The following is a 22,167-nucleotide window of genomic DNA, read 5'->3' as shown; positions in this document are numbered from 1 at the left end:
ATCAATAAGTTTATTAAGGAATATTAAACAAGCACAACACTTCAAATTTCTTCAAAATTAGATTTTTAAAAAGTTATGACATTTTTAAATGTCGCTTGTGCACAGAGTCAGTGATATTCAAAAGAAAGAGTTGATGATCCCCCTCACTTGCTATTTATAGTTTATTGTTTGAATTATACAATATCTCATTTTTTACAAATCTATTTGACAATGAGAACCAACTTGACTGAACCACAAAATGTAAAACAATGGTAATTCCTCATATGAGGGAGGGTTAAATCTTTGTTCACATGACAATGAGAAGAAGATGAAGTAAACTATTTCATGTTAAAATATAAAAGAAATAGTGACTGTTTTGTGAAATTAAGTAAAATGTCATAGCTTTCTTGTTTTTTTGATTTTGATGAAATTTTCAGTGTTAAGCTTGTTGGATTTTTGTTTCCTTTTATTTAAATCAACTGTTTGTTGGGGTGGACTTGCCCTTAAATGTATGTACAATACATAACAAATAATGCAGTTTCTTACATGACTGGCTTACATACATGTAGGTGGAATGTATGTTTTCCACTCTTTTTACATTTCTACAACCAGGTATTGTTTTGTGATATATAATCCAGAACAGCCAAAAGTCCATAATGATTTGCTTAAAATGAATCTCAAAAATTTCGAAAGACAATTCCATGACAAAGCCCACTTACCTTATGTGATGATGATATTGACGTACATGATTAGTTTCTTAAAATCTGTAGAAGGTACTAGGAGTGATAAACGAGTACAGTAGATACGGTTGTGTAGTCCACAATTATGGCCCAGATTGTGACTGAATAAATACAAATTCATTTCCCCTACAGGTGCATGCATGTACAATTGCAATGAGAATGTTTCCTAACACAAAACTAATAAATTACAGATGTTCTCCAACATTTATTTAATTCATTCCTTTTTTTTACATTCATTCTTCCATGAAGGTTCCATGTAAATGTTTGTTATTATCCTCTACAGAGGTACATGTATAGTGGCTTTCCAATGTTATAGTTGGCCTTATGTATAGAAAGTGGCTAGATTTGTTTATATTCCGATTTACTCACTCTGATGGAAATTGTACAGTAGTTCAATGATAGAAAATATACCACAAACCAAGATAAATGATGTAACCTGTAATAAGCTACATGTGGTTTTTGTAGATTTCTTGTTCTCACAAGCCATTCAAAATTGAATTTAAGACACTGGCTTTTAATATGTCATTTTTGAAGAAAGAAAAAAAAATGCTTTAAAATCGCTTCATGATTTTTTTTTCCAATCCTTGCCTGCGTCAAGTTTTTAATACTGATTGAGTAGTATTTTTATCCAGTACTGAGAAATTTGTTTTACATTGCAATGTACATTTACTAGGCCTATTAGCTTCTAATTACTATTACAGTACACTGTACCAATCTGGGGAAAAATCATAATTTTTTTTTAGTGTCAGTGTTCAAGGCGAAGGAATGATGTTGCTCCAATTGCTCATACCATGGTACTTACATTCAAGTTTTCACTGACAAAGAGATTGTAATTTTCTTGTTAATAATTGAATGTTGGACAAGTATTAATTAGATTACAAAAAAAGCTCCGAAACATTGATTTATTTTTCATTTTGGTGTGTTGGATTTCTTATTTGTTAAGCAGAGTTGAAATCAAAAGGAAAGCAGAGAGAGAGACATGCGGAGATATGGAGGGGGGGGGGGAGTAAGGCATGGTGCCCTTGGTCTGTGCAGTGCCCCTTGTCTGATAAGGGTCTAATGAGGTGGTGGTGATCATGATGATCACTGACAGTACGGGGGGGGGGGGGAGAAAAGCCTTTTGAGAGGCACATTTACAATTTGTAATGTATTAATGCTGTTAAAACAGAAGTGTGCCCCCCACCCTTTGAAAGTGAAGACTTTTTTTTGCTCGTCAGATTTTTCCTCGGGAAAATGCTCCCCCCTTATTTGGGAAATCCTTGATCTGATCAGCCCCTAATGATGATGAAGATGATGATGATGGCAATGATGTTGGGGTTTGGGATGTTGACGTGTTTTCTTGCGCTTCCTGGGGGCTGTTTCATAAAGCTGGTCGTAAGTTAAAAGCGACTTTTTGAACGACTGGTGATCTTTTCTTACCCCCTAAAGTCCTTAACCATTGCCAATGAATGTACCATTTACCACAAGAAAGGATCACCAATCGTTCGCTCCTCACAAACAACTTTATGAAACACCCACCAAAGTGGATCCTCGTATACAATTCGTTTTTCTTTCAGTGACAATTTTCATTAAATATCGCCCCCATTTTCATCTCCTTTAACAGGCCCTGCTCATGACCATTTTAATAATCTCTCTTCTCTTCAGATCGTGTCCCGTTTATTTCTCGTTAACAAAAGTACCCTTAAATCACTTGCCACACTGCCTATTGCCCCGTTTTTCTCCTACGAAAATGCCTATTTTACCTTGTACAAGTTTATTCAATCACTGTGGACTTTCTAAATTTGTCTTCATATACCGCCCTCTATCTCGTTAGGTCATGCAGTTTCTTGCTGGCAAAGACCGGTGGCAAAGATGTTTCTCTTATTTCAGTTAAAATTTCTCTTAAATAAGCTGGATAAGGGTGACGAAGCGTCCTTCAAAATGAAAACATGAAAAAGTACACCACCCTGAAACTGTATGATACCACCGTGTTTTAAAATTACATTTTTTAATATATGTTTTCTTTACTGATTAACGCATTCATGTTTTCTTTATAGTAGAGCGGATTAGCCGAACAATTGTGCAAAATTTGACTAAAGCATGAAACTTTCACAAGTATTAGTATATGCCGTAAGATTTATTTTAAAGATGGGAGGTAAATTTAAAAATGCCATTTTCGGCCGTTGCCATGGCAACGGAATAATTTCTCAAAAATGACATACATTCCCATGTAAATGGTAAATAAACATGATATAGATGAATAAAATGATAATTTTCAAGCTTCTAATTAAATATATATAAAATTTAGAAACATTCAAAATCAACAAGATAGTTCCATTTGGTACGTTGCCATGGCAACGGCTTGTTTTTCCCCAGAAAAATAAAATTTTGATTAAAAAAACGTTGTAGAATATGATTTATCTTTAATTTCCCCTAATTTTACAGTGTTAAACAAAGATATTTTGGTTGCTAGATGTATAAATTATATCTCAAGCCATTGCCATGGCAACCAAATAACAACTGATTTACAAAAATAACATGGTTGACAAGACAATGGGCAGGTGGAAAAATCAACTGGAATTGACTTAATCTGTATGCTTTAGTTTTGACCCCCTGATTTGAACCAAAAATACAGAAAGTGTTCTGCAGGAGTTCTTTATAAATATAAAACTTCATGTTGCATTGGTAATGCTTGAATTAAATTAAAAAAAAAACAATGTTGCAAAGATCCCGTTGCCATGGCAACAGCTTATTTCCCTCTAGTAAAGTAAAAATATTGATAAAAATGTAGAATACATGTATGATCATCAGTCCATTTTCAACCATTTTTGAGGTACTAATCGGGATATGCTTGTGACTAAATTTATAAATATAACATCTTAAGTCATTGCCATGGCAACCAGATAACATCTAATTAAAAACAACAACAACAGGGATGACAAGGTTATGGAAAGGTGAAAAGTACAATAAACATTAACTTATATATACATGCATAAGGTTTGACCTACTCAATTAATTTAGGGGAAATAATACAGTGAGTGTTCTGCATGAACTAATTGGAATGATACAGATTGATGTTGCCTTGGTAATACTTGAATTAAATAAAAAGAAACAATGTTGCAAAGAACCCGTTGCCATGGCAACAGCTTATTTTCCTCTAGTAAAGTAAAAATATTGATAAAAATGTAGAATACATGTATGATCATCAGTCCATTTTCAATCATTTTTTAGGTACTAATCGGGATATGCTTGTGACTAAATTTATAAATATAACATCTTAAGTCATTGCCATGACAACCAGATAACATCTAATTAAAAACAACAACAACAGTGATGACAAGGTTATGGAAAGGTGAAAAGTACAATAAAAATTAACTTATATTTACATGCATAAGGTTTGACCTACTCAATTAATTTAGGGGAAATAATACAGTGAGTGTTCTGCATGAACTAATTGGAATGATACAGATCGATGTTGCCTTGGTAATACTTGAATCAAATAAAAAGAAACAATGTTGTAAAGAACCCGTTGCCATGGCAACAGCTTATTTCCCTCTAGAAAGGAAAAAATGATAAAAATGTAGAATACATGTATGATCATCATTCCATTTTCAATAATTTTTTAAGTACTAATCGAGATATGTTTGTGACTAAATTTATAAATATAACATCTTAAGTCATTGCCATGGCAACCAGATAACATCTAATTTAAAAAAAGAAACAACAGGGATTACTAGGTTATGGACAGGTGAAAAGTACAATAAACATTGACTTATATATACATGCGTAAAGTTTGACCTCATCAATTAATTTAGGGGAAATGATACAGTGAGTGTTCTGCATGAACTAATTGGAATGATTCAGATTGATGTTGCCTTGGTAATACTTGAATTAAATGATAAAAATCAATGTTGCAAATGGCCTGTTGCCATAGCAACGGATCATTTAGTACCAATTTTTATTAAAAAAGACTATAGAATCTTATTTTTCTTGCATTTCCCCTAATCTTAGTGTGTTAAACATCGATATGTTTGGTGCAAAATGTTTAAATAACATCTAAAGCTATTGACATGACAACCAAATAATATCTAATTTACAAAAATATTAATTTGGATGACAATATCATGGACAGGTGGAAAATACAATATAACTCAATGTGTGAAAGGTTTGGCCAGTCATTTAATTTTGGACAAAACATTTACTAAGTATTCTGCAGTTAATTAGAATAATAAATTGATGTTGCCTTGGTAATACTTGAATTTAACGATAAATATTAGTAATTCAAATGTTAGTAATTCAAATGTTCCCCTCCTCCCAGAAAAGTATAAGCAACTTTGATAAACAAAAACATGGTAAAATTTGATTTTTCTTTCATTTCACCTTTTTTTTTTTTTTTTGAAAAAAATGAATTTTTCCTCATTCTGTAAGGAACTGCAGAAATGTTCATGGTCTCAGATCCTTTCTGAAAATGATGTAAACACAGCCTACGATAATTTTCTAAATATGTATAATGATATCCTAAATAGGTTTGCACCTGTGAAACGTAAACGAATTCGTAAGAAAAGTGTTCCATGGATCAATGAACAGATTTTAACGATGATGAAGCTTCGTGATCAGTGTAAAGAAAGGGCTCGCTTATCTGGTGACCCAGATGTCTGGCGTGAATATAGACTGTTCCGCAATCGAGTCACGGCAAAGCGACGTAAATCCAAAAGGGAATATATAACAAAGAACATTCTTGAGAATTCTGGCAATAGTGCTGGGATATGGAAACTGCTAGGTAAAATCCTTCCAAACAAACGTAAAAGTCAAACTTTGAAATCTCTTGATATTGGTGGTGGTATATTGTCTGATCCTGAAGACATCGCAAATTATATGAATAATTATTTTGCTAATATAACTAAAGAACTTAAAGATGGTGCCCGGTTTACTCAGAAAACGTTTGAACCAACAGTCAAATGCTCGACTGTGTTTTCTTTTAATGAAGTTACACAGAACGATATAGTAAAGTGTTTTAATGAGATTCCAAAAAATAAGTCTCCAGGATTAGATGGTATACCTACCTGTATCTTAAAAGACTCAGTTTCACATATTATTGTACCATTGTTACACATAATAAATCTTTCTCTTAAACAGGGAATAGTTCCATTAGACTGGAAAATGGCTAAGCTCACGCCATTATTTAAAGGTGGTAACTTAAAGGATCCTACTAATTATAGGCCAATTTCCGTATTGCCTGTACTGTCAAAAATAATGGAAAAGGTTGTTTTTAAACAAGTTTATAAATATGTTTCTGATAATGATATACTTTCAAATAATCAGTTTGGATTTCGCCCCAATTATTCAACAAATACAGCCCTCTTTACAATTACAGAAAATATTCGTAAAGAATTGGATATTGGGAACGCTGTTGGCTTAGTATCGCTTGACCTTCGGAAAGCATTTGATATGGTTTCCCACGATATTCTGTTAACAAAACTTGATCTTCTGGGGTTCGATGAGTCAAGCTTACGATGGTTCCAAAGCTATTTAACTTTAAGAAAACATGTAACAGTTATCAATAATACATTTTCTTCTTATAATACAATTACCTGTGGAATTCCGCAAGGGAGTATAATTGGTCCATTGATTTTTATAATTTTCATAAATGATATTTCTACTGTTGTAAAGTTTAGCAGTATTTCAATGTACGCTGATGATACCTGTATATACTATTCCTCAGATAATGTTTCTGATTTATGTTCCTGTCTAAATGAAGATTTGGCACGGATTTCAGACTGGTTGAAATGTAATGAATTATTACTGAACCCTAAGAAATGTGAATTTATCATATTTGGATCAAGGCGTAAATTATTAGCATTTGCAAATGCACAAGTTCAAATTGACGGTGAAAAAATCAGAAGAGTGGAAGAGTGTAAATACCTTGGCGTTATGCTCAGTGCACCGCTTAACTGGAATGCACATGTTAAATTTGTTAAGACGAAAGCAACAAAAACCCTGTATTGTTTGAAACGGCTCAGGCCGTACATCAGTCTGAATACTGCTATAATGCTTTACAAAGCACTTTTTCAACCACACTTTGATTACTGCTCTATAGTATGGTTCAATGCAGGGAAAGTTTTACTTAAAGAATTAAGTGTTCTCCAAAATCGAGCACTGCGTATGGTCTTAAGAGTTGATTATAGATACAGTTCCAATCTATTGTATTCTACTCTGAACATTGATAAGTTAGAATTGCGATGGAAAAAACAGGCAGTTTCCTTTATATTTAAATTACTTCATGGACTACTTCCATCTTTCTTGTGCTCCAAAATAAGCATCAAGAAAAGTAATTATTCTCTTCAAAATTACCAGTGTAGGATTAATCTCGAAAAACCCAAAACTAATTTTATAAGGGACGGTGCTCTCTATATAGGTATTCAATTATTTAATTCTTTACCAAGTAATACCCGGCAACTGGATCAGTTCTCTTTATTTATGAAATCAGTTAATTCCATCGACTTCTAACTCATCTGCGGGGGGGGGGGGGCTAGAGAATTTCTATGATTTCTCTTCGCACTGCGGTTTTATGCAGTTTTACTTATTGTTTTTCATTTTAATTATGTATGTCTTATATTATGTGTTACTGTAATATTTAAAATATTTTCGTATTGTCTCACTATTACATGTTTTTTAATGTTCACGGACTTGCTGAAAAGCAGTCTGTTATGACTGAATGTAAGTTTTACCGTGATTAAATAAATACAATACAATACAATACAATACCTAATTTTAGGGTGCTAAGCATATGTGCTTCTTGTTAATATGTAGATAACATCTTCAGCCATTGAGATTAAGATGTAATTTATAAATACAAAAAATTACACTGTTGAAATGATAATGGTCAGGTGGAATGTAAAATAAAATTTTACTTAATCTACATAATGTTTGAACAGTCATTAAGTTTTGAACAAAAATTACAGTGAGTGTTCTGCATGAGTACAATAGCATGATAAAACTGATGCTGCCTTGGTAACGGTTGAACTTAATGATATCAATGTTTGCAAATGTGTGTTCGGTTGCCATGGCAACGGATCATTTTTCCTCCAGAAAAGACCATCTTTGATTAAAAAAATACCTAGTAGAATCTTATATTTCATTTATTTTTTACTAAAGTTAGGGTGCCAAAGATACGCGTACATTTTTGTTTATAAATAACATATTGAGTCATTAATATTGCAATAACATAACATTTAATTTACCAAAAAAAACTATAGCTGACAAAATAATGGACAGACGGAAAATACAATAAAATTAACTTAATATGCACAAGATTGGACCTGCTCTTTTACATGTAATTTTGAACAAGAGTTACATTAAGTGTTATGCATTGTTCCATTAGGTTGACAAAAATACTTATGTTTTGGTAATGCTGAACATAAAGATGAATATTAATGTTGCAAATGGCTCCAAAAAAGTACCAATTTCGATAAAAATATGTTTATTTATTTATTTTTTCCTCTTTTAGGGGGGTGCTGAACATAAAAATGCTAAATGATAAGCACAATCTTGTTTCATTATACATGGCATCGAAATAAGACCAACAAAACTTGTATCAGAGTTTTGTGGGCTCAAATAAATGCCCGAAACTCGATGCTGGACAATTTCGTTCAAAGTATTCGCAGGCGGCCATTTTGAAGAAGCGTCTTGGGGTGATATGTGTTTTAAAGCTGTTCAACATATCAATATATAAGGGGATTATAGGGGTTGATAACTCAAAATCTTAGGTCTATGTAAGGAGTCGACATGGTCTTGATATCCAAATCAAGGTAAATACAGTAAATCATCTTTTACATGGAGATCATTGAAATCATGCCTTGTCTGACTGTTTTAGCATACTTGGCTTGAAATATGATAGCAAAGCACTATTAAGCATCATCTGCCAGGATATGCCTATTTCCTGCATATAAATATCAGAAAATTGTTACTTTTTGAAAATTCCCATCATCTTTTTTTAATTCCTGAAAATTGCCAAAAATTAAAAAAAATTCCCACAAAAGTCAAATTTATTCCCATGGAAAGTTTCCATCAAGAAAATTCCCAGTAATTTAGCAACCCTTCTCCCCCCAAAAAAAAAATCATTACTAAAAAATAAAGAGAAAGTGAAAGAGAGATGGATGAAATATTATTTTACGAATAATGTACCCAAAATGAAAAACAAAATGAAATTTTTTGCTTTGTCGCTGGCTCGGTGAGAACATTTAAAGTAAATTTTGCTCGATACGTCATATCTGGCCCCCTCAAAATTACACTGCTGATTTTGACGAAGAAAATTTTGTAATACTGTGATAATTTTTAAAGTAACGTTTGAATCTATTCAACACGAAGTTTAATCTATTCACTGGTTATTTTACATGAAAAGTAGTCTGGTCAAATACGATAAAAATACCCTTACTGGTTGAAAGGTTAAAAATAATTTAAGCACTCAAGGGTGTTCCAAGATGATGCCCTCACTGGCTGCCGTGAGCTAAAAATCCACAATTTATCCATTACTTGATAAAATGGCTTTAATTTGGTTTCTATTCATTGGTTTTAAGGATCAAGTAGTACATTTGGCCAAATACAAGGACAGCCAGTGGTTTGGAATGTCCAAAAATCCAAGATGGCTTCGAAAAATTGAATCTAGAATGGTTGCTGATACCTAAAGCGTACATAGCTCATTTCATATTGGCCTAGAGGATGATATATTGGTGTCTAAATCATTGGTTTCAAGAGTCTAACAATATTAGGACAAGTTACAATGACAGGTGTGTTTGAAAATCCAATATGGCTTCCAAAAACTATTCTAAAACGGTTGCTGATACTTGAAAATGGAATAGCTCCTTTTATATTCACTTGTGAGATATGATTTTGGTGTTGAAACCATAGCTTCAAGAGTCAAATAATAAATTAGGATATAGTTTGCTCAATATCTGTCTGGGGAATATGATTTGTTATTTCAAGGGTCAATACATAAGGACAAGCTACATGGACAGTCAGTGGTCTAGTATGTCCACATTTCCAAGATGGCTTACAAAAAAAGTTTTGTAAAACCATATCTAATGTTACTTACAAATAAACATTGGTTGTTCAATATCTGTCTGGGGAATATTATGTTGCTGTCTAAACCATAGTTTAAAGGGTCGTGTAATGCATTAAGACAAGTTACAAGGACAGTCATTGGTCTGGTATGTAAAAAAACGCAAGGTGACTTACAAAAATGGGGTCTAAAATTGACTGTTTTTAATCAAATCTGACGTAGATCATTCTATATCCGCCTGTGAAATGTGATTCTGGTGTCTAAACCATAGTTACAAGAGTCAAATAATAAATTAGGACATAGTTTGTTCAATATCTGTCTGGGGAATATGATCTTGATGTCTCAACCATTATCATAAAACCATTTTTTAATGCATTAGAACAAGTTACAAGGACAATCAATGGAATGATATGTTAAAAATCCAAGATGGCCTACAAAATGGGGTCTAAATTGACTGTTGTTACTTCAAAATGGACATATAGTTCATTACTAATACACATTGGGGATATGATTTTGGTGTCTACAGAAGTGTTTCAAGGGTCAACTAATACTGTACATTGTGTCCAGTTGAACAGACAGTCAGGCGTCAATATGTGTCCAAAAATTCAAAGATTGTTTGAAAATGGGGGTTTTAATGTTACTTAAAAGTGGACATAGTACATTAAATACACATTGAGATGTTGTTTTGGTGTCTACACTAGGATTTCAAGGATCAAATGATACGTTGGGACTAATTGTCCATTTTGCCTGAAAATCCAAGATGGCTTCCATAAATAGATTCTAAAATGGCGACTGTTACTTTGAAGTGGATATGATATCCACTTGTGAGAATCTACCTTGGATTTTGGACAAAATTGAAAACTAACCATCCTTGTTACTTGTCCTAATGTAATAATGGACACTTCATACCACAGTGTAGACACCAAAATTGTTTCTTACAGGTTTTATGAACTCTGATAATTTTTGAGTGATAGAAGTCATTTTGGATGCCATTTCGGAAAACCCCTCTTGGATTTTTAGGCAAAATGGACAACTGGATATCATTGTAACAAGTCTAAACGTATCTTTTAAAACTTGAAACCAAAGTGTGAACACCAAAATCAGTTTTCCTTGGTGGATTTAAATGAACTATGTCAATTTTTAAGGAACAGGCTCCAATTCAATAGACCCCGATTGTTTGAAGCCATCTTGGATGTTGGAACATACTGGATTACTGACTGTCCTTGTGTCCTTGTAACTTGCTCCAATCATGGACCTAGAGTGGTAGGTCCATGCTCCAATGTACATGATGTATTTACTGACTTTTAAAACCATGATTTAGATATCAAAATAATATGCACTTGGCAGATATTACACGAAATATGTCCATTTGTTAGTAACAGGGGCTATTCTATATTCCATTTTTTGAAGCCACCTTGGATTTTTGGACATACTTGAACACTAACTGTTCTTGTAACTTGTCCTTATGTATAATTTGACACATTTCACTATGGCATAAACTTATTCCAGGATATTAAAGAAACTACGCTTTTTAATGCAGCAACAGCAATTTTAGACTCCATTTTCAAAGCCATCTTGGATTTCTTTTAATATACAGGACAACTGACTGTCCGTGTAACTTGTCATAATGTATTACTTGACCATTGAAACCATGGTCTAGACACGAAATCATATAATTATCCCAGACGGATATGAAGTGAGCTATGTCCATTTATATATCAACAGCCGTTTTAAACTCCATTTTTGGAAGCCGTCTCAAGGTCTTGGACACATCAGACCACTACAGTTTTTTTAATCAAAACTGGTACTTTTCTTGGGAAAATGAGCAGTTGCTATGACAACAGATCAGTTGAAACGTTGATATTTATCATTGAATTCAAGTATTACCAAGCCATCATCAATGTTTATCATTCTAATTAGTTCATGCAGAACACTCATTGTATTGTTTCCCCTAGATCATGTAGATTGAGGTCAAACCTTATGCATGCACATTAAGTGAATTTTTCACCTGTCTATAGTCTCCATACCCTTGCCATCCATGTTGTTTTTGAAAAAAATAGATGTTATCGGGTTGCCATGGCAATGGCTTAAAATGTTATATTTATAAATCTAGTCACAAACATATCTTGATCAGTACCTTAAAATAATTGAAAATGGAAAGATGATCATACATGTCTGTATTCTACATTTTTATCAATATATTTACCTTTCTATAGGGAAATAAGCTGTTGCCATGGCAACGAGCCCTTTGCAACATTTTAAAAAGAATTTAATTCAAGCGTAACCAAGGCAACATAATTTTTTATCTTTCTAAAGAACTCCTGCAGAACTCATTCTATACTTTATGTTCAAATGAGGGGTTCAAAACTTAAGCATATACAGAATAATTCTAATTGCATTTTCCACCTGTCCATTGTGTTGTCAACCATGTTTTTTTTTCAAATTCGATGTAATTTGGTTGCCATGACAATGGCTTCAGATATTATTTGTATGTTAACAGCAAACATATCAATTCTTATCACAAAATTAGGAGAAATGAAAGAAAAATCAGAGTCTATAGTCATTTTTCTAATCAAAACTGGTACTTTTCTTGTGTAAATGAGCCGTTGCTATGGCAACAGGTCATTTGCAACATTGATATTTATCGTGGAATTCAAGTATTGCTAAGGCAACATCAATGTTGGACATTCTAATGAGTTCATGCAAAACACTAACTTTATTATTTCCCCTAAATTAATTGAGTAGGTCAAACCTTATGCATAAAAGTTATTTTCATTGTATTATTCACCTATCCATAACCTTGTCATCCCTGTTTTGTTGTTTTTTAAATTGAATGTTATCTGGTTGCCATGGCAATGACTTAAGATGTTTTATATATATATATAAATTTAGTCACAAACATATCTCGATTAGTACCTAAAAATTATTGAAAATTGACTGATGATCATACATGTATTCTACATTTTTATCAATAATTTTACCTTTCTAGAGGAAAATAAGCTGTTGCCATGGCAACGGGTTCTTTGCAACATTGTTTCTTTTTATTTAATTCAAGCATTACCAATGCAACATAAAGTTTTATCTTTATAAAGAACTCCTGCAGAACACTTTCTGTATTTTTGGTTCAAATGAGGGGGTCAAAACTAAAGCATACAGATTAAGTCAATTCCAGTTGATTTTTCCACCTGCCCATTGTCTTGTCAACCATGTTATTTTTGTAAATCAGTTGTTATTTGGTTGCCATGGCAATGGCTTGAGATATAATTTATACATCTAGCAACCAAAATATCTTTGTTTAACACTGTAAAATTAGGGAAAATTAAAGAAATCATATTCTACAACATTTTTTTAATCAAAATTTTTATTTTTCTGGGGAAAAACAAGCCGTTGCCATGGCAACGGACCGATTGGAACTATCTTGTTGATTTTGAATGTTTCTAAATTTTATATATATTCAATTGGAAGCTTGAAAGTTATCATTTTATTCATCTATATCATGTTTATTTACCATTTACATGGGAATGTATGTCAGTTTTGAGAAATTATTCCGTTGCCATGGCAACGGCCGAAAATGGCATTTTAAAATTTACCTCCCATCTTTAAAATAAATCTTACGGCATATACTAATACTTGTGAAAGTTTCATGCTTTAGTCAAATTTTGCACAATTCTTGTGATTTTTGGAGCTTATCCGCTCTACTATTACTGATTAACCTATTCATGTTTTCTTTACTGATTAACGCATTCATATTTATGCTTCAGATATTAACTTTTGTCTCGTTTCTGATCATGTAGGACCCAAATGAAGAGCATGGATATCTCAAATAAATATGTCCTATCAATTTAGCTAAATTAACAAGGGAACTTTTGAAACCTTGGAGAGTACACTTATTAAAAGAAGAAATTAAAGAGAGTGAAAAGTTCAATGAGAAAGTGGACATTGTAGAAAAAAGGGAGATATTTTATGAGAGGAAAGTGAAACAGACATCTGAAAATTATGAAAGTGTAAATCCAGGGCGTAAATACGGGGGGGGGCGGGAGATTAAGGGATATAGTGCCTTACTTTCTGGAGGGGGGGGGGGTGGAATGTGCTATCATTCCTCCCTCACTTATTCAAACAAAAATAAATGAAGTCAAAGTTCTTAAATTGGCCTGATTTTGCATTTAAAAAAAAAAATCTCGCGCGGTCAATCAATTATTCTTACAAGAAATTGACCATGATAAATCCTTTTACGTTTAGCTTATTGTACATCCGCTGCATCATGCGAAGTATAAGTCCATTTATGAGACCAATGATTTTTAAATATTGTTATAACGTTGATCATAAACCAATAACAAAATATAGGCATATACCCTATACTTCAAGTAAAGTGAATGATGAAAAACGGGGGCATTTAGGTCAGCAATATTTCCCACATAACTTATCTTTACAATTTTATCAATTATTCCTTTCTGCAATGTTTTTTCCATTTCATTATTCTGCATTATTGTGCTATTTCCACGATTTTGGAAGTTTATTATTGTGGCCTCTGATCAGATAATGGCCTAGATAAGGCTTATTAATCACCATTTATTTTTATTCTCATCTCACCTACTATTCAGCTAAAGAATTTTCACTGAACAAATATGAATTGCTCAATCCTTAATTGCTCTATATATTTCATTTTCCTGTTCTAAGATTAACGCTATTAATAATTTGCACTTATTATCTTATCCTATGTAATCTTTCAAATTAACGACTGAAACAAAACAGCCTTTTCAAGGTTCGCTCACTACGCTCACTCGCGGCCTTTCTCAAATAATTACGCACCCCTTGAAAGACGATTTTGGTCATCACTCTGTATTCTAACTATTCAAATATTGCTCGCTCGCTTTTAGATATAACCTTTGATTAGTATAAGTATTTTATATATTACTACAAAACCATTACCACAGCCATTAAAAAATCTAGATAGTCCTCTATATCATTTCCAAAAGTGATAGTTGGTAATATTATGTACACGGTTATATTATTCCCGTATGTACAGCCCTTCATGTGATAATTATACACCACTTGAAGGATGTTTTCGGACTATTCTAACTACTGAAGAATAACTCGCTCGCTTCGCTTCCTCGCATATTGATTTTAACTGTAATTTATCAGATCATCTCACATCAAATTCTTCATTTCATTTCATTTATTTTTTTCCATTTCCAACAATCATTTACATTTACAATAGTTTTGTTACATACATCTTGATATAATTATAATCAATAAAACAAAGAAACTTATTATGTATAATACTCAAGATAACAGGTCGGAAACGGAGGAGGCTGCTAAAAAGCGAAGCTTGTAGGATGCAGCCTCCTATAACATACGTATGAAGAATATAAACAAAACACAAACACAACATGGTAGAAATTTGAACGTAAAACTATCTGAATGAATAGTTTAAAAGAATAAAAAGAAAGAAATAGAAATGAGAGAAAATAGCAAGATCAGTGGTCTCCAGATTCTTGCCCCAACACTCACAGCGAATTTACGGATCAACAGGAAAACGAAAAATATCATATTTCACAGCTCGTAGTGCTGAGTATATATGAAAAGTATAATGTATGAGTGATGAAGAGTTAAACAAACTAACGAGTATCTTGGAGAAACTTTTTCAACTTAAATTTAAAAGAATTTAGGCTTGGGGAATCTTTGATAGTATTATCAAGAGTGCCCCAAAGTCGAGGGCCTTCGAAAGTGAAGATGGATTTGGCAAGAATTGTCCGGGGTAGAGGAAAATGAAATTCCTCGGATTGACGTGTAGGATATTTATGAATAGTTTTGTTTTTATTAAATGAAGAATCAAAGATTGATGGTAGCATATTATTATTTAATTGATACATAAATTGACCCAAGTTATATTGATATAATGTTTTTACTTTTAAGATTTTATTGTCAATAAACAATTGGTCTGTGTGGGATCTCCAGGACATATTAAAAATAACGCGCAATGCCTTTTTCTGTAAAAGTAATATTCGTTCTAGATAAGATGTATGTGTGTTTCCCCAGACAATTATCCCGTAGTTTAGATAGGGTAAAATTAATGTTGAATAAAGCATTTTTAGGGAGGAAGTTGGAAGAAAAAACTTGACCTTATTTACAACACCAATATTGCGTGAAATTGTACGGCATATAAAATCAATGTGTGTTTTCCAAGATAAATTGTTGTCTACTATCAGACCTAAAAATTTTGTTGTAGTGACCACTTCAATGTCAGCGTTGTCCAATTTGATATCGTATGGTAATTTATCTAAAGAATTGCTGAAAAGCATACATTTCGTTTTTTTTACATTGATTGACAATTTATTAGATCTTATCCATTGTACTAGCTTCTCCAGTTCAATGTTCAATATATTGACTAAAATATCGGGATTAGGATGAGAATAAAGTACATTTGAATCATCTGCAAAAAGAATATAAGATAACATTATCGAAGAATTGTGAATGTCATTTATATAGATCGAAAATAAAAGTGGGCCCAGTATGCTGCCTTGAGGAACACCCCAATTAACCTTTAGTGGAGAAGAATTTTGTTCGTTTATGTTAACAAACTGTTTACGGTTTATTAGGTAATTCCTGAACCACTCCAAGGCCTTTCCTCTGATTCCGTAATTTTCAAGTTTGTATAGTAGTATTTCATGATTTATAGTGTCAAAGGCCTTGGAGAGGTCCAGAAAAACACCTACTGTATGTTCAAAGTTATCAATAGCTTTTGTGATTTTTTCAACAAATGAAAGAGTGGCATGAGAAGTACTATGCTTTTGGCGGAATCCAAATTGAAAATCAGAAATTATGTTATATTTATTCAAAAATTTTAATAGTCTTGTATATATCACTCTTTCTAGAATCTTTGATAGAGTAGGCAATAAAGATATCGGTCTATAGTTACATACATTATTCTTATCTCCTTTTTTGTACACTGGTATTACCTTAGATATTTTCATATTGTCGGGCACGACGCCATTAATTAAGGATAGATTAAATATGTGTACTAAAGGATCAACAATATATTCAATGACATTTTTTAATAAAATATTATCAATACCATCATGACCACAACTCTTTTTGTTTTTTAAGTTATTCACTGTATCTATTATTTCATTCCTATGTACTGGTAATAGAAAAAGAGAATTAGGATTTGGTCGGTGAGTGAAATCGGTAAATTTCTTTTGTGTTAATGGTATATTGTCGGCTAGATTTTTTCCGATCTGTGAAAAATATTGATTGAATATGTCAGCTATCCGAGCAGAATCATGAATTTCGATATCATTGTGTTTTATTGTTTTTATGTTCGATTTTACGCTATACTTATTCAAGGCATTGTTTATAGTTTGCCATGTTTTTCTTATATCATGCTTGAAATGAATTAATTGGTTTGTGAAGTATTTTCGTTTTTCGCTGCGCAAAATTTTTGTGAGGGTATTTTTATACATGGTGTATTTGCGATGCGACTTCTCTGAACGATTTATTTTGTCGGCATAGTATAAGTTGTTTTTACGATTTATTGACCGTAATATTGATTTCGATATCCAAGGAAGTCTTGGACTCTTTTTATAATTGTAGCATTTATTGACTAGTGGTACGTGTCTATCTAAGTGTGTGGTTAAATTTTTAATGAATATATTATATGCTGTATTGGTATCTTGCGAACCGAACACCTCAGACCAGTCGGTGTCTTCTAGACCTTCTTTCAACCTCGCTATATTATTTGGCGTTACTTTTCGGAACTTATGCTGCGGGGAATGATTTTTTGTTAACCTAAACGGGACTCTTGAAAATATCGGAAAATGGTCTGAGATATCAGATAAAATAATTCCCGACTCGGGTAAAGGAGTAACATTACAAAAAATATTATCAATAAGGGTTGCAGATTGGTTAGTAACCCGGGTTGGTTTTGTAATTAATGGTAAAAAAGATGAGGATATCATTATGTCCAAAAATTCTTGTGAGGCATTATGGTTAGTATTAGATATGTCTATGTTGAAATCTCCTGCTATATAACAATCTTTATTTATAAAAACTGGATTTCGTAGAAAATCTTGTAAGTATTCTAAAAAAATATGTGAGTTGGAGTTGGGAGGTCTATAAAATACCGCTATAATAATGTTTTTAGATTTTTGGATTTGAATTTCAATAACGATAGATTCAGCAAATTCATTCATACAATTAAGATCTGTATGTATGAAATATTCTATTTTTTCATTAATATAGAGACCCACCCCTCCTCCTCTCCTATTAGCTCTATTATTTTCTACAAAGGTATAACCGGGAAGTGAGTATAAAGTATTAGATTCCTGAGATAACCATGTCTCGGTTAACGCGATTACAGACAAATTCGTTTGTGGAGATGTATCCGTTAAAAGACGTAAATTATCGAAGTTGCAGCTCAGGCTCCTTATGTTCATGTGCATGATTGAAAATGTATTCGCTGACTTTTCCGGAGATTTAAATTGATTTATGGTAAAGTAATTTGAACTGTGATAATTATTGTCATTATTATCGTTTAAGTCTACAGCTAAATTCATTTCCTTGGATACAAGGTTTTCAAAATACGGCAGGTTGCAATTTTTCTGTTGGGTTTCAGTATTCGGCCTAAACAAATGGTATAACTCATCATCATTCAACATTGCAAAAGGTTGATTTTCAATGACCGGGAATTTTGTGAGAATAACACGAAATCAAATTCTTTACAATATAGCCGTCGAAAAAAAAATCGGGATAGGCCCTGAAGTGAAACTTGGTATATGAACACGGCTATTAACAATATAGATAACATTTTGGTGGGGATGTCCCCAAAATTTGAATTTTCAGGTCAATATTGCTATCACAGCCCCCCCCCCTCCCCTCACTGCACTGCATGCTCGGAGCGGATTTACGCCAGTGATGAGTAGGCTAAGCGCGCAATATATTGCGCGATAAACTTGTATAACCACGCAATGACGTAATTAAGTTGTGCCCACGTCAGGTTTTGTTAAAATTGGTCTATTTTGTCACGAGTTGTGACTTGAAATGGAGGAATAATCAGTGTAGAGTCTTGCTTCGTGATCTTACGGGGAGAACATAGTTCTGAAACGCAAGTTTTTGCACCATTTCTGTACATGAAGCTCATTTACTTAGGATCAATAACAATAAATCGCCAGCAAATCTGATTGAAAATTTCCAAGAGCCAACAGATTTTTTGTTGCTATTGTTTGGTTGACGAGATGCCATGAAGCAAGCGGTCTTACCCTGCCACATAAGTGAGGAGTGTCGGCAACGTCTCATCTCATTCCTCATAATCCAAATCATCGTCGGTATCGTCTGTGGCACCTTACTCATCGGCATCGGCTTTTACATACGAAGTCACATCCGAGCCAAAGTCAATCTCATCGAAGGTTATGACTTCGAACAACTACCAATCACCCTCATGGTCGTCGGTGGCATCACCGTGCTCATGAACCCGGTCGTTGCCAAGATTGGCCACGAGGCGTCATTCTCATGGAAGAGGGAAAAGCTCCGAAGTGCATTGCTTGCTATGGTGGTCATCCTCTGTATCGTCGACCTTGGGTTACTTATAGGAGGATCCATGACCTTCATCCACGGTCACTCGTTGAAGAAATCATTTCACAATGGTCTCACTAGCGCCATGAAGAGATACAAGGACGATATTGAAATCAAGGAGGAAATCGATTCTCTCCAATTGGATTTTGGATGTTGTGGAAACGAAAACTATGAAGATTGGTTCAGAATACAGTGGATTAATGATGATTATATCGAAGGCTCGAAGAGACCTGCTCGAGATTCCCATCATGATGATGAACACGATGATGACGGGTTGGTATAATCAAAACATAGCCCTAGCCAGAGTACCATGTTGTGAAGTTGGAATACAGATTCAAAAGATTTTTATAAACACCAACAAGAAAGGTTTTTCTGCCAACCAAAAATTCAAAGATTCAAATATTAGAAAAATCCCATGTGGTATATATGATTTACGTTTTAGACGCATTATTTTTTAGATATTTTTCTTGCTCCAAATATTGCCGATATATTCTGATTCCATTCTCTTTTCGTTAATGTGGCTTACTGACCCTTTTATATACCCTTACAGAGGAACAGAATCTACAGAATTCCTCAACGATGATACGCCTTTCTCTTGCTGCCATCCGCGCTCTATTCGACCATGTATTCACCACAACGTACTCGACAACGATGCCCACTACCTCTACAACTTCGATCTTAGTTTTACCATTCATAAGACTGGCTGTAAACATCGGCTCATGGAGTTCTTCAACAGAAAACTCAATATAATCGGTGGATGTGTGATGGGTCTTTGCGGACTACAGGTAAGATGGCGGAGGTCGTGTGTGAAGATAAAATGAAACCTTCTTATTAAGAAATATTGGCTCAATGTCACACGCTTCATAATAACACCAAAGAGGGTGGAACTTTGAAAAGGAAAACCCTAAAGATTTGCATCCGTAAGGATGCACACATAGGAGCGGGGAATACTATGCATCCTTCTGGATGCCAAAAAATCGGCACCCTTGTAGGCACCTGTGAGGTCTGCAGATAGGTCTTATTGGATCCACAGCAAACGTGCTTATCATGAACCTTTTCAAAATAGACTGCCAAAATGCATACTATCTTCCTCCACATGCCCTGCAAGCTTTCAATATTCCTCGATGAAAGGCGGTCCCAATACATGTTTGTTGTTTTTGCATACACAGTAAAAACTCACTTTAAAATTTTACACAACGCTTTTTACTATGCTATGGACCTTACAGTAGTTATTTAACAGTTGAAATAACCATGCTCAATTTATTGAGAATTATATATTAAAAAGTGAACATTGTTATTTAGGATTTTAAACACCTGTTTAAACTGATACAAAGTTGTATACACATTTTTGAATGGCGTTTTTACAGTATTAAGTTTTTTATAGTATGAAAGTAGACACCTTCCTTAGCGGTTTCGCTATTGCCTTGAGATTAAAATACAAGCCGTCACCCGTCACCAATGGCACATTCCATGCATCAAATGCCACTGAATATCAAATATTTAAACTTGGCCTCAACCGATTAGCGACAAAAACTCGGACTGCCATAAGTCTGGGTCCTGCTGCATGATTATTGCACTTACTATTAATATGATTAACGTACCTATAACTTTGACATTTCTATATCATCATCATCATCCTCATCTTCATCATCACCATCACCATCATCATCACCACCACCATCACCACCACCACCACCACCACCATCATCATTATCGTCATTATCGTCATCATGACTATCATCACCATTTGCATCGAAAACCTCATCATCTTCATCGTCATCACTATACACCATCATCATTACCATCAATAGTTTTATCACCACAGTCATCATCATCATTATTAACAATGTCTTCATCATCTTCATCATCATCCTCCTCGTCAACATCATCATCGTCACCACTAATCACCATCAACATCTTCTCTCCTCTCACCCCCACCTTTCGCCGCCTAATTGTAAATCCTTCAATATCCTTAATTTCACCCCTTCCTCTTTTTTTCTCAGTTGAGCATCCTCCTGACAGCCCAATACTTGAATTCATCAATCTGCAATGCTCTGGATCGTGGCAATCCCGAGAGAACTGCCAAGGGATGGATCTTTGAAGAATTCCCTCTTGTCACTTTGTTCAAAGCAATCACGGCAATGATCCTTGGAGCCGTGATATAAAACTTGGGAATTTACATATTGGTAATTTTGGAAAATCATCAAGATGGTAGTAATGCACCCATCCCTTGAGACGATGAGCCCCAGTGGCTGTTCCATGACATTTGCTCCTACGACAATTGCTCTGATGAAAAATCTACACACTAAGCCAAACGTGAAACCAAACCTCCAAAACTAAATAAACCCCAATGCTTATCTCCACATTATTCTGAACCAGAAACTCTAAACCCATGCCCTCTGAGATCAAGACCGGATCAAATGTCACAGGAGCATATGTCGTGTCACCCCAAGCAGTGGGCTCTGAAGATATTCTTCCTTTCAAGAGCATGGTATCCTCGTTATTGAATGAGGTTCGGATAAGATCATAGAGATATATTTGCACAGGAATGAGCTAGTGATGGGAGTGACTATGTGTGAAGGCCACATAAAATAGCATCAAACTTTCGCCGTAACTTCTTGATGTTTTTCTTATTGCTCTTGAAAACAATGTTGTCCATGCTGATTACAAGTAACTTCATTATGTCACTATGGTATGAATTAAAATTCACTTCAAAATAAACAAAATGTTCTGCTTTGTGATGATATTTCTTTTCTTTTTTTTCTCAAAGAAATCGTTGACTAATGGATTTTGTGATTCCTATAGGCTTTGTAAAGGAACAAAATAAACACTGGCTTAGGT

The 22,167-nt window shown here is 33.8% G+C and overlaps 1 protein-coding gene across 1 annotated transcript; it reads left to right on the top strand.

The window, feature by feature from the left end:
• Positions 1-18,994: 18,994 nt before the first annotated feature.
• LOC121418091 (photoreceptor outer segment membrane glycoprotein 2-like) lies at positions 18,995-21,874 on the top strand. The gene is made up of 3 exons (XM_041611797.1): positions 18,995-19,599; positions 19,877-20,111; positions 21,330-21,874. The coding sequence occupies exons 1-3, from the start codon at positions 18,995-18,997 to the stop codon at positions 21,489-21,491; spliced, it is 1,002 nt and encodes a 333-aa protein (XP_041467731.1). The 3' UTR covers positions 21,492-21,874.
• The last annotated feature ends 293 nt before the right edge of the window (positions 21,875-22,167 follow it).

Source organism: Lytechinus variegatus, chromosome 7, assembly GCF_018143015.1.
Source record: "Lytechinus variegatus isolate NC3 chromosome 7, Lvar_3.0, whole genome shotgun sequence".
NCBI classification, from domain to species: Eukaryota; Metazoa; Echinodermata; class Echinoidea; order Temnopleuroida; family Toxopneustidae; genus Lytechinus; species Lytechinus variegatus.
This window is presented reverse-complemented; position numbering and strand designations above follow the sequence as displayed.

Excerpts from the sequence above, each read along its gene's own strand:
- LOC121418091 (XM_041611797.1), top strand. The coding sequence starts at position 18,995 with ATGAAGCAAGCGGTCTTACCCTGCCACATAAGTGAGGAGTGTCGGCAA. Across the intron at positions 19,600-19,876 it reads GATGAACACGATGATGACGG|AGGAACAGAATCTACAGAAT; the intron begins GTTGGTATAATC and ends ATACCCTTACAG. Across the intron at positions 20,112-21,329 it reads TGGGTCTTTGCGGACTACAG|TTGAGCATCCTCCTGACAGC; the intron begins GTAAGATGGCGG and ends TTTTTTTCTCAG.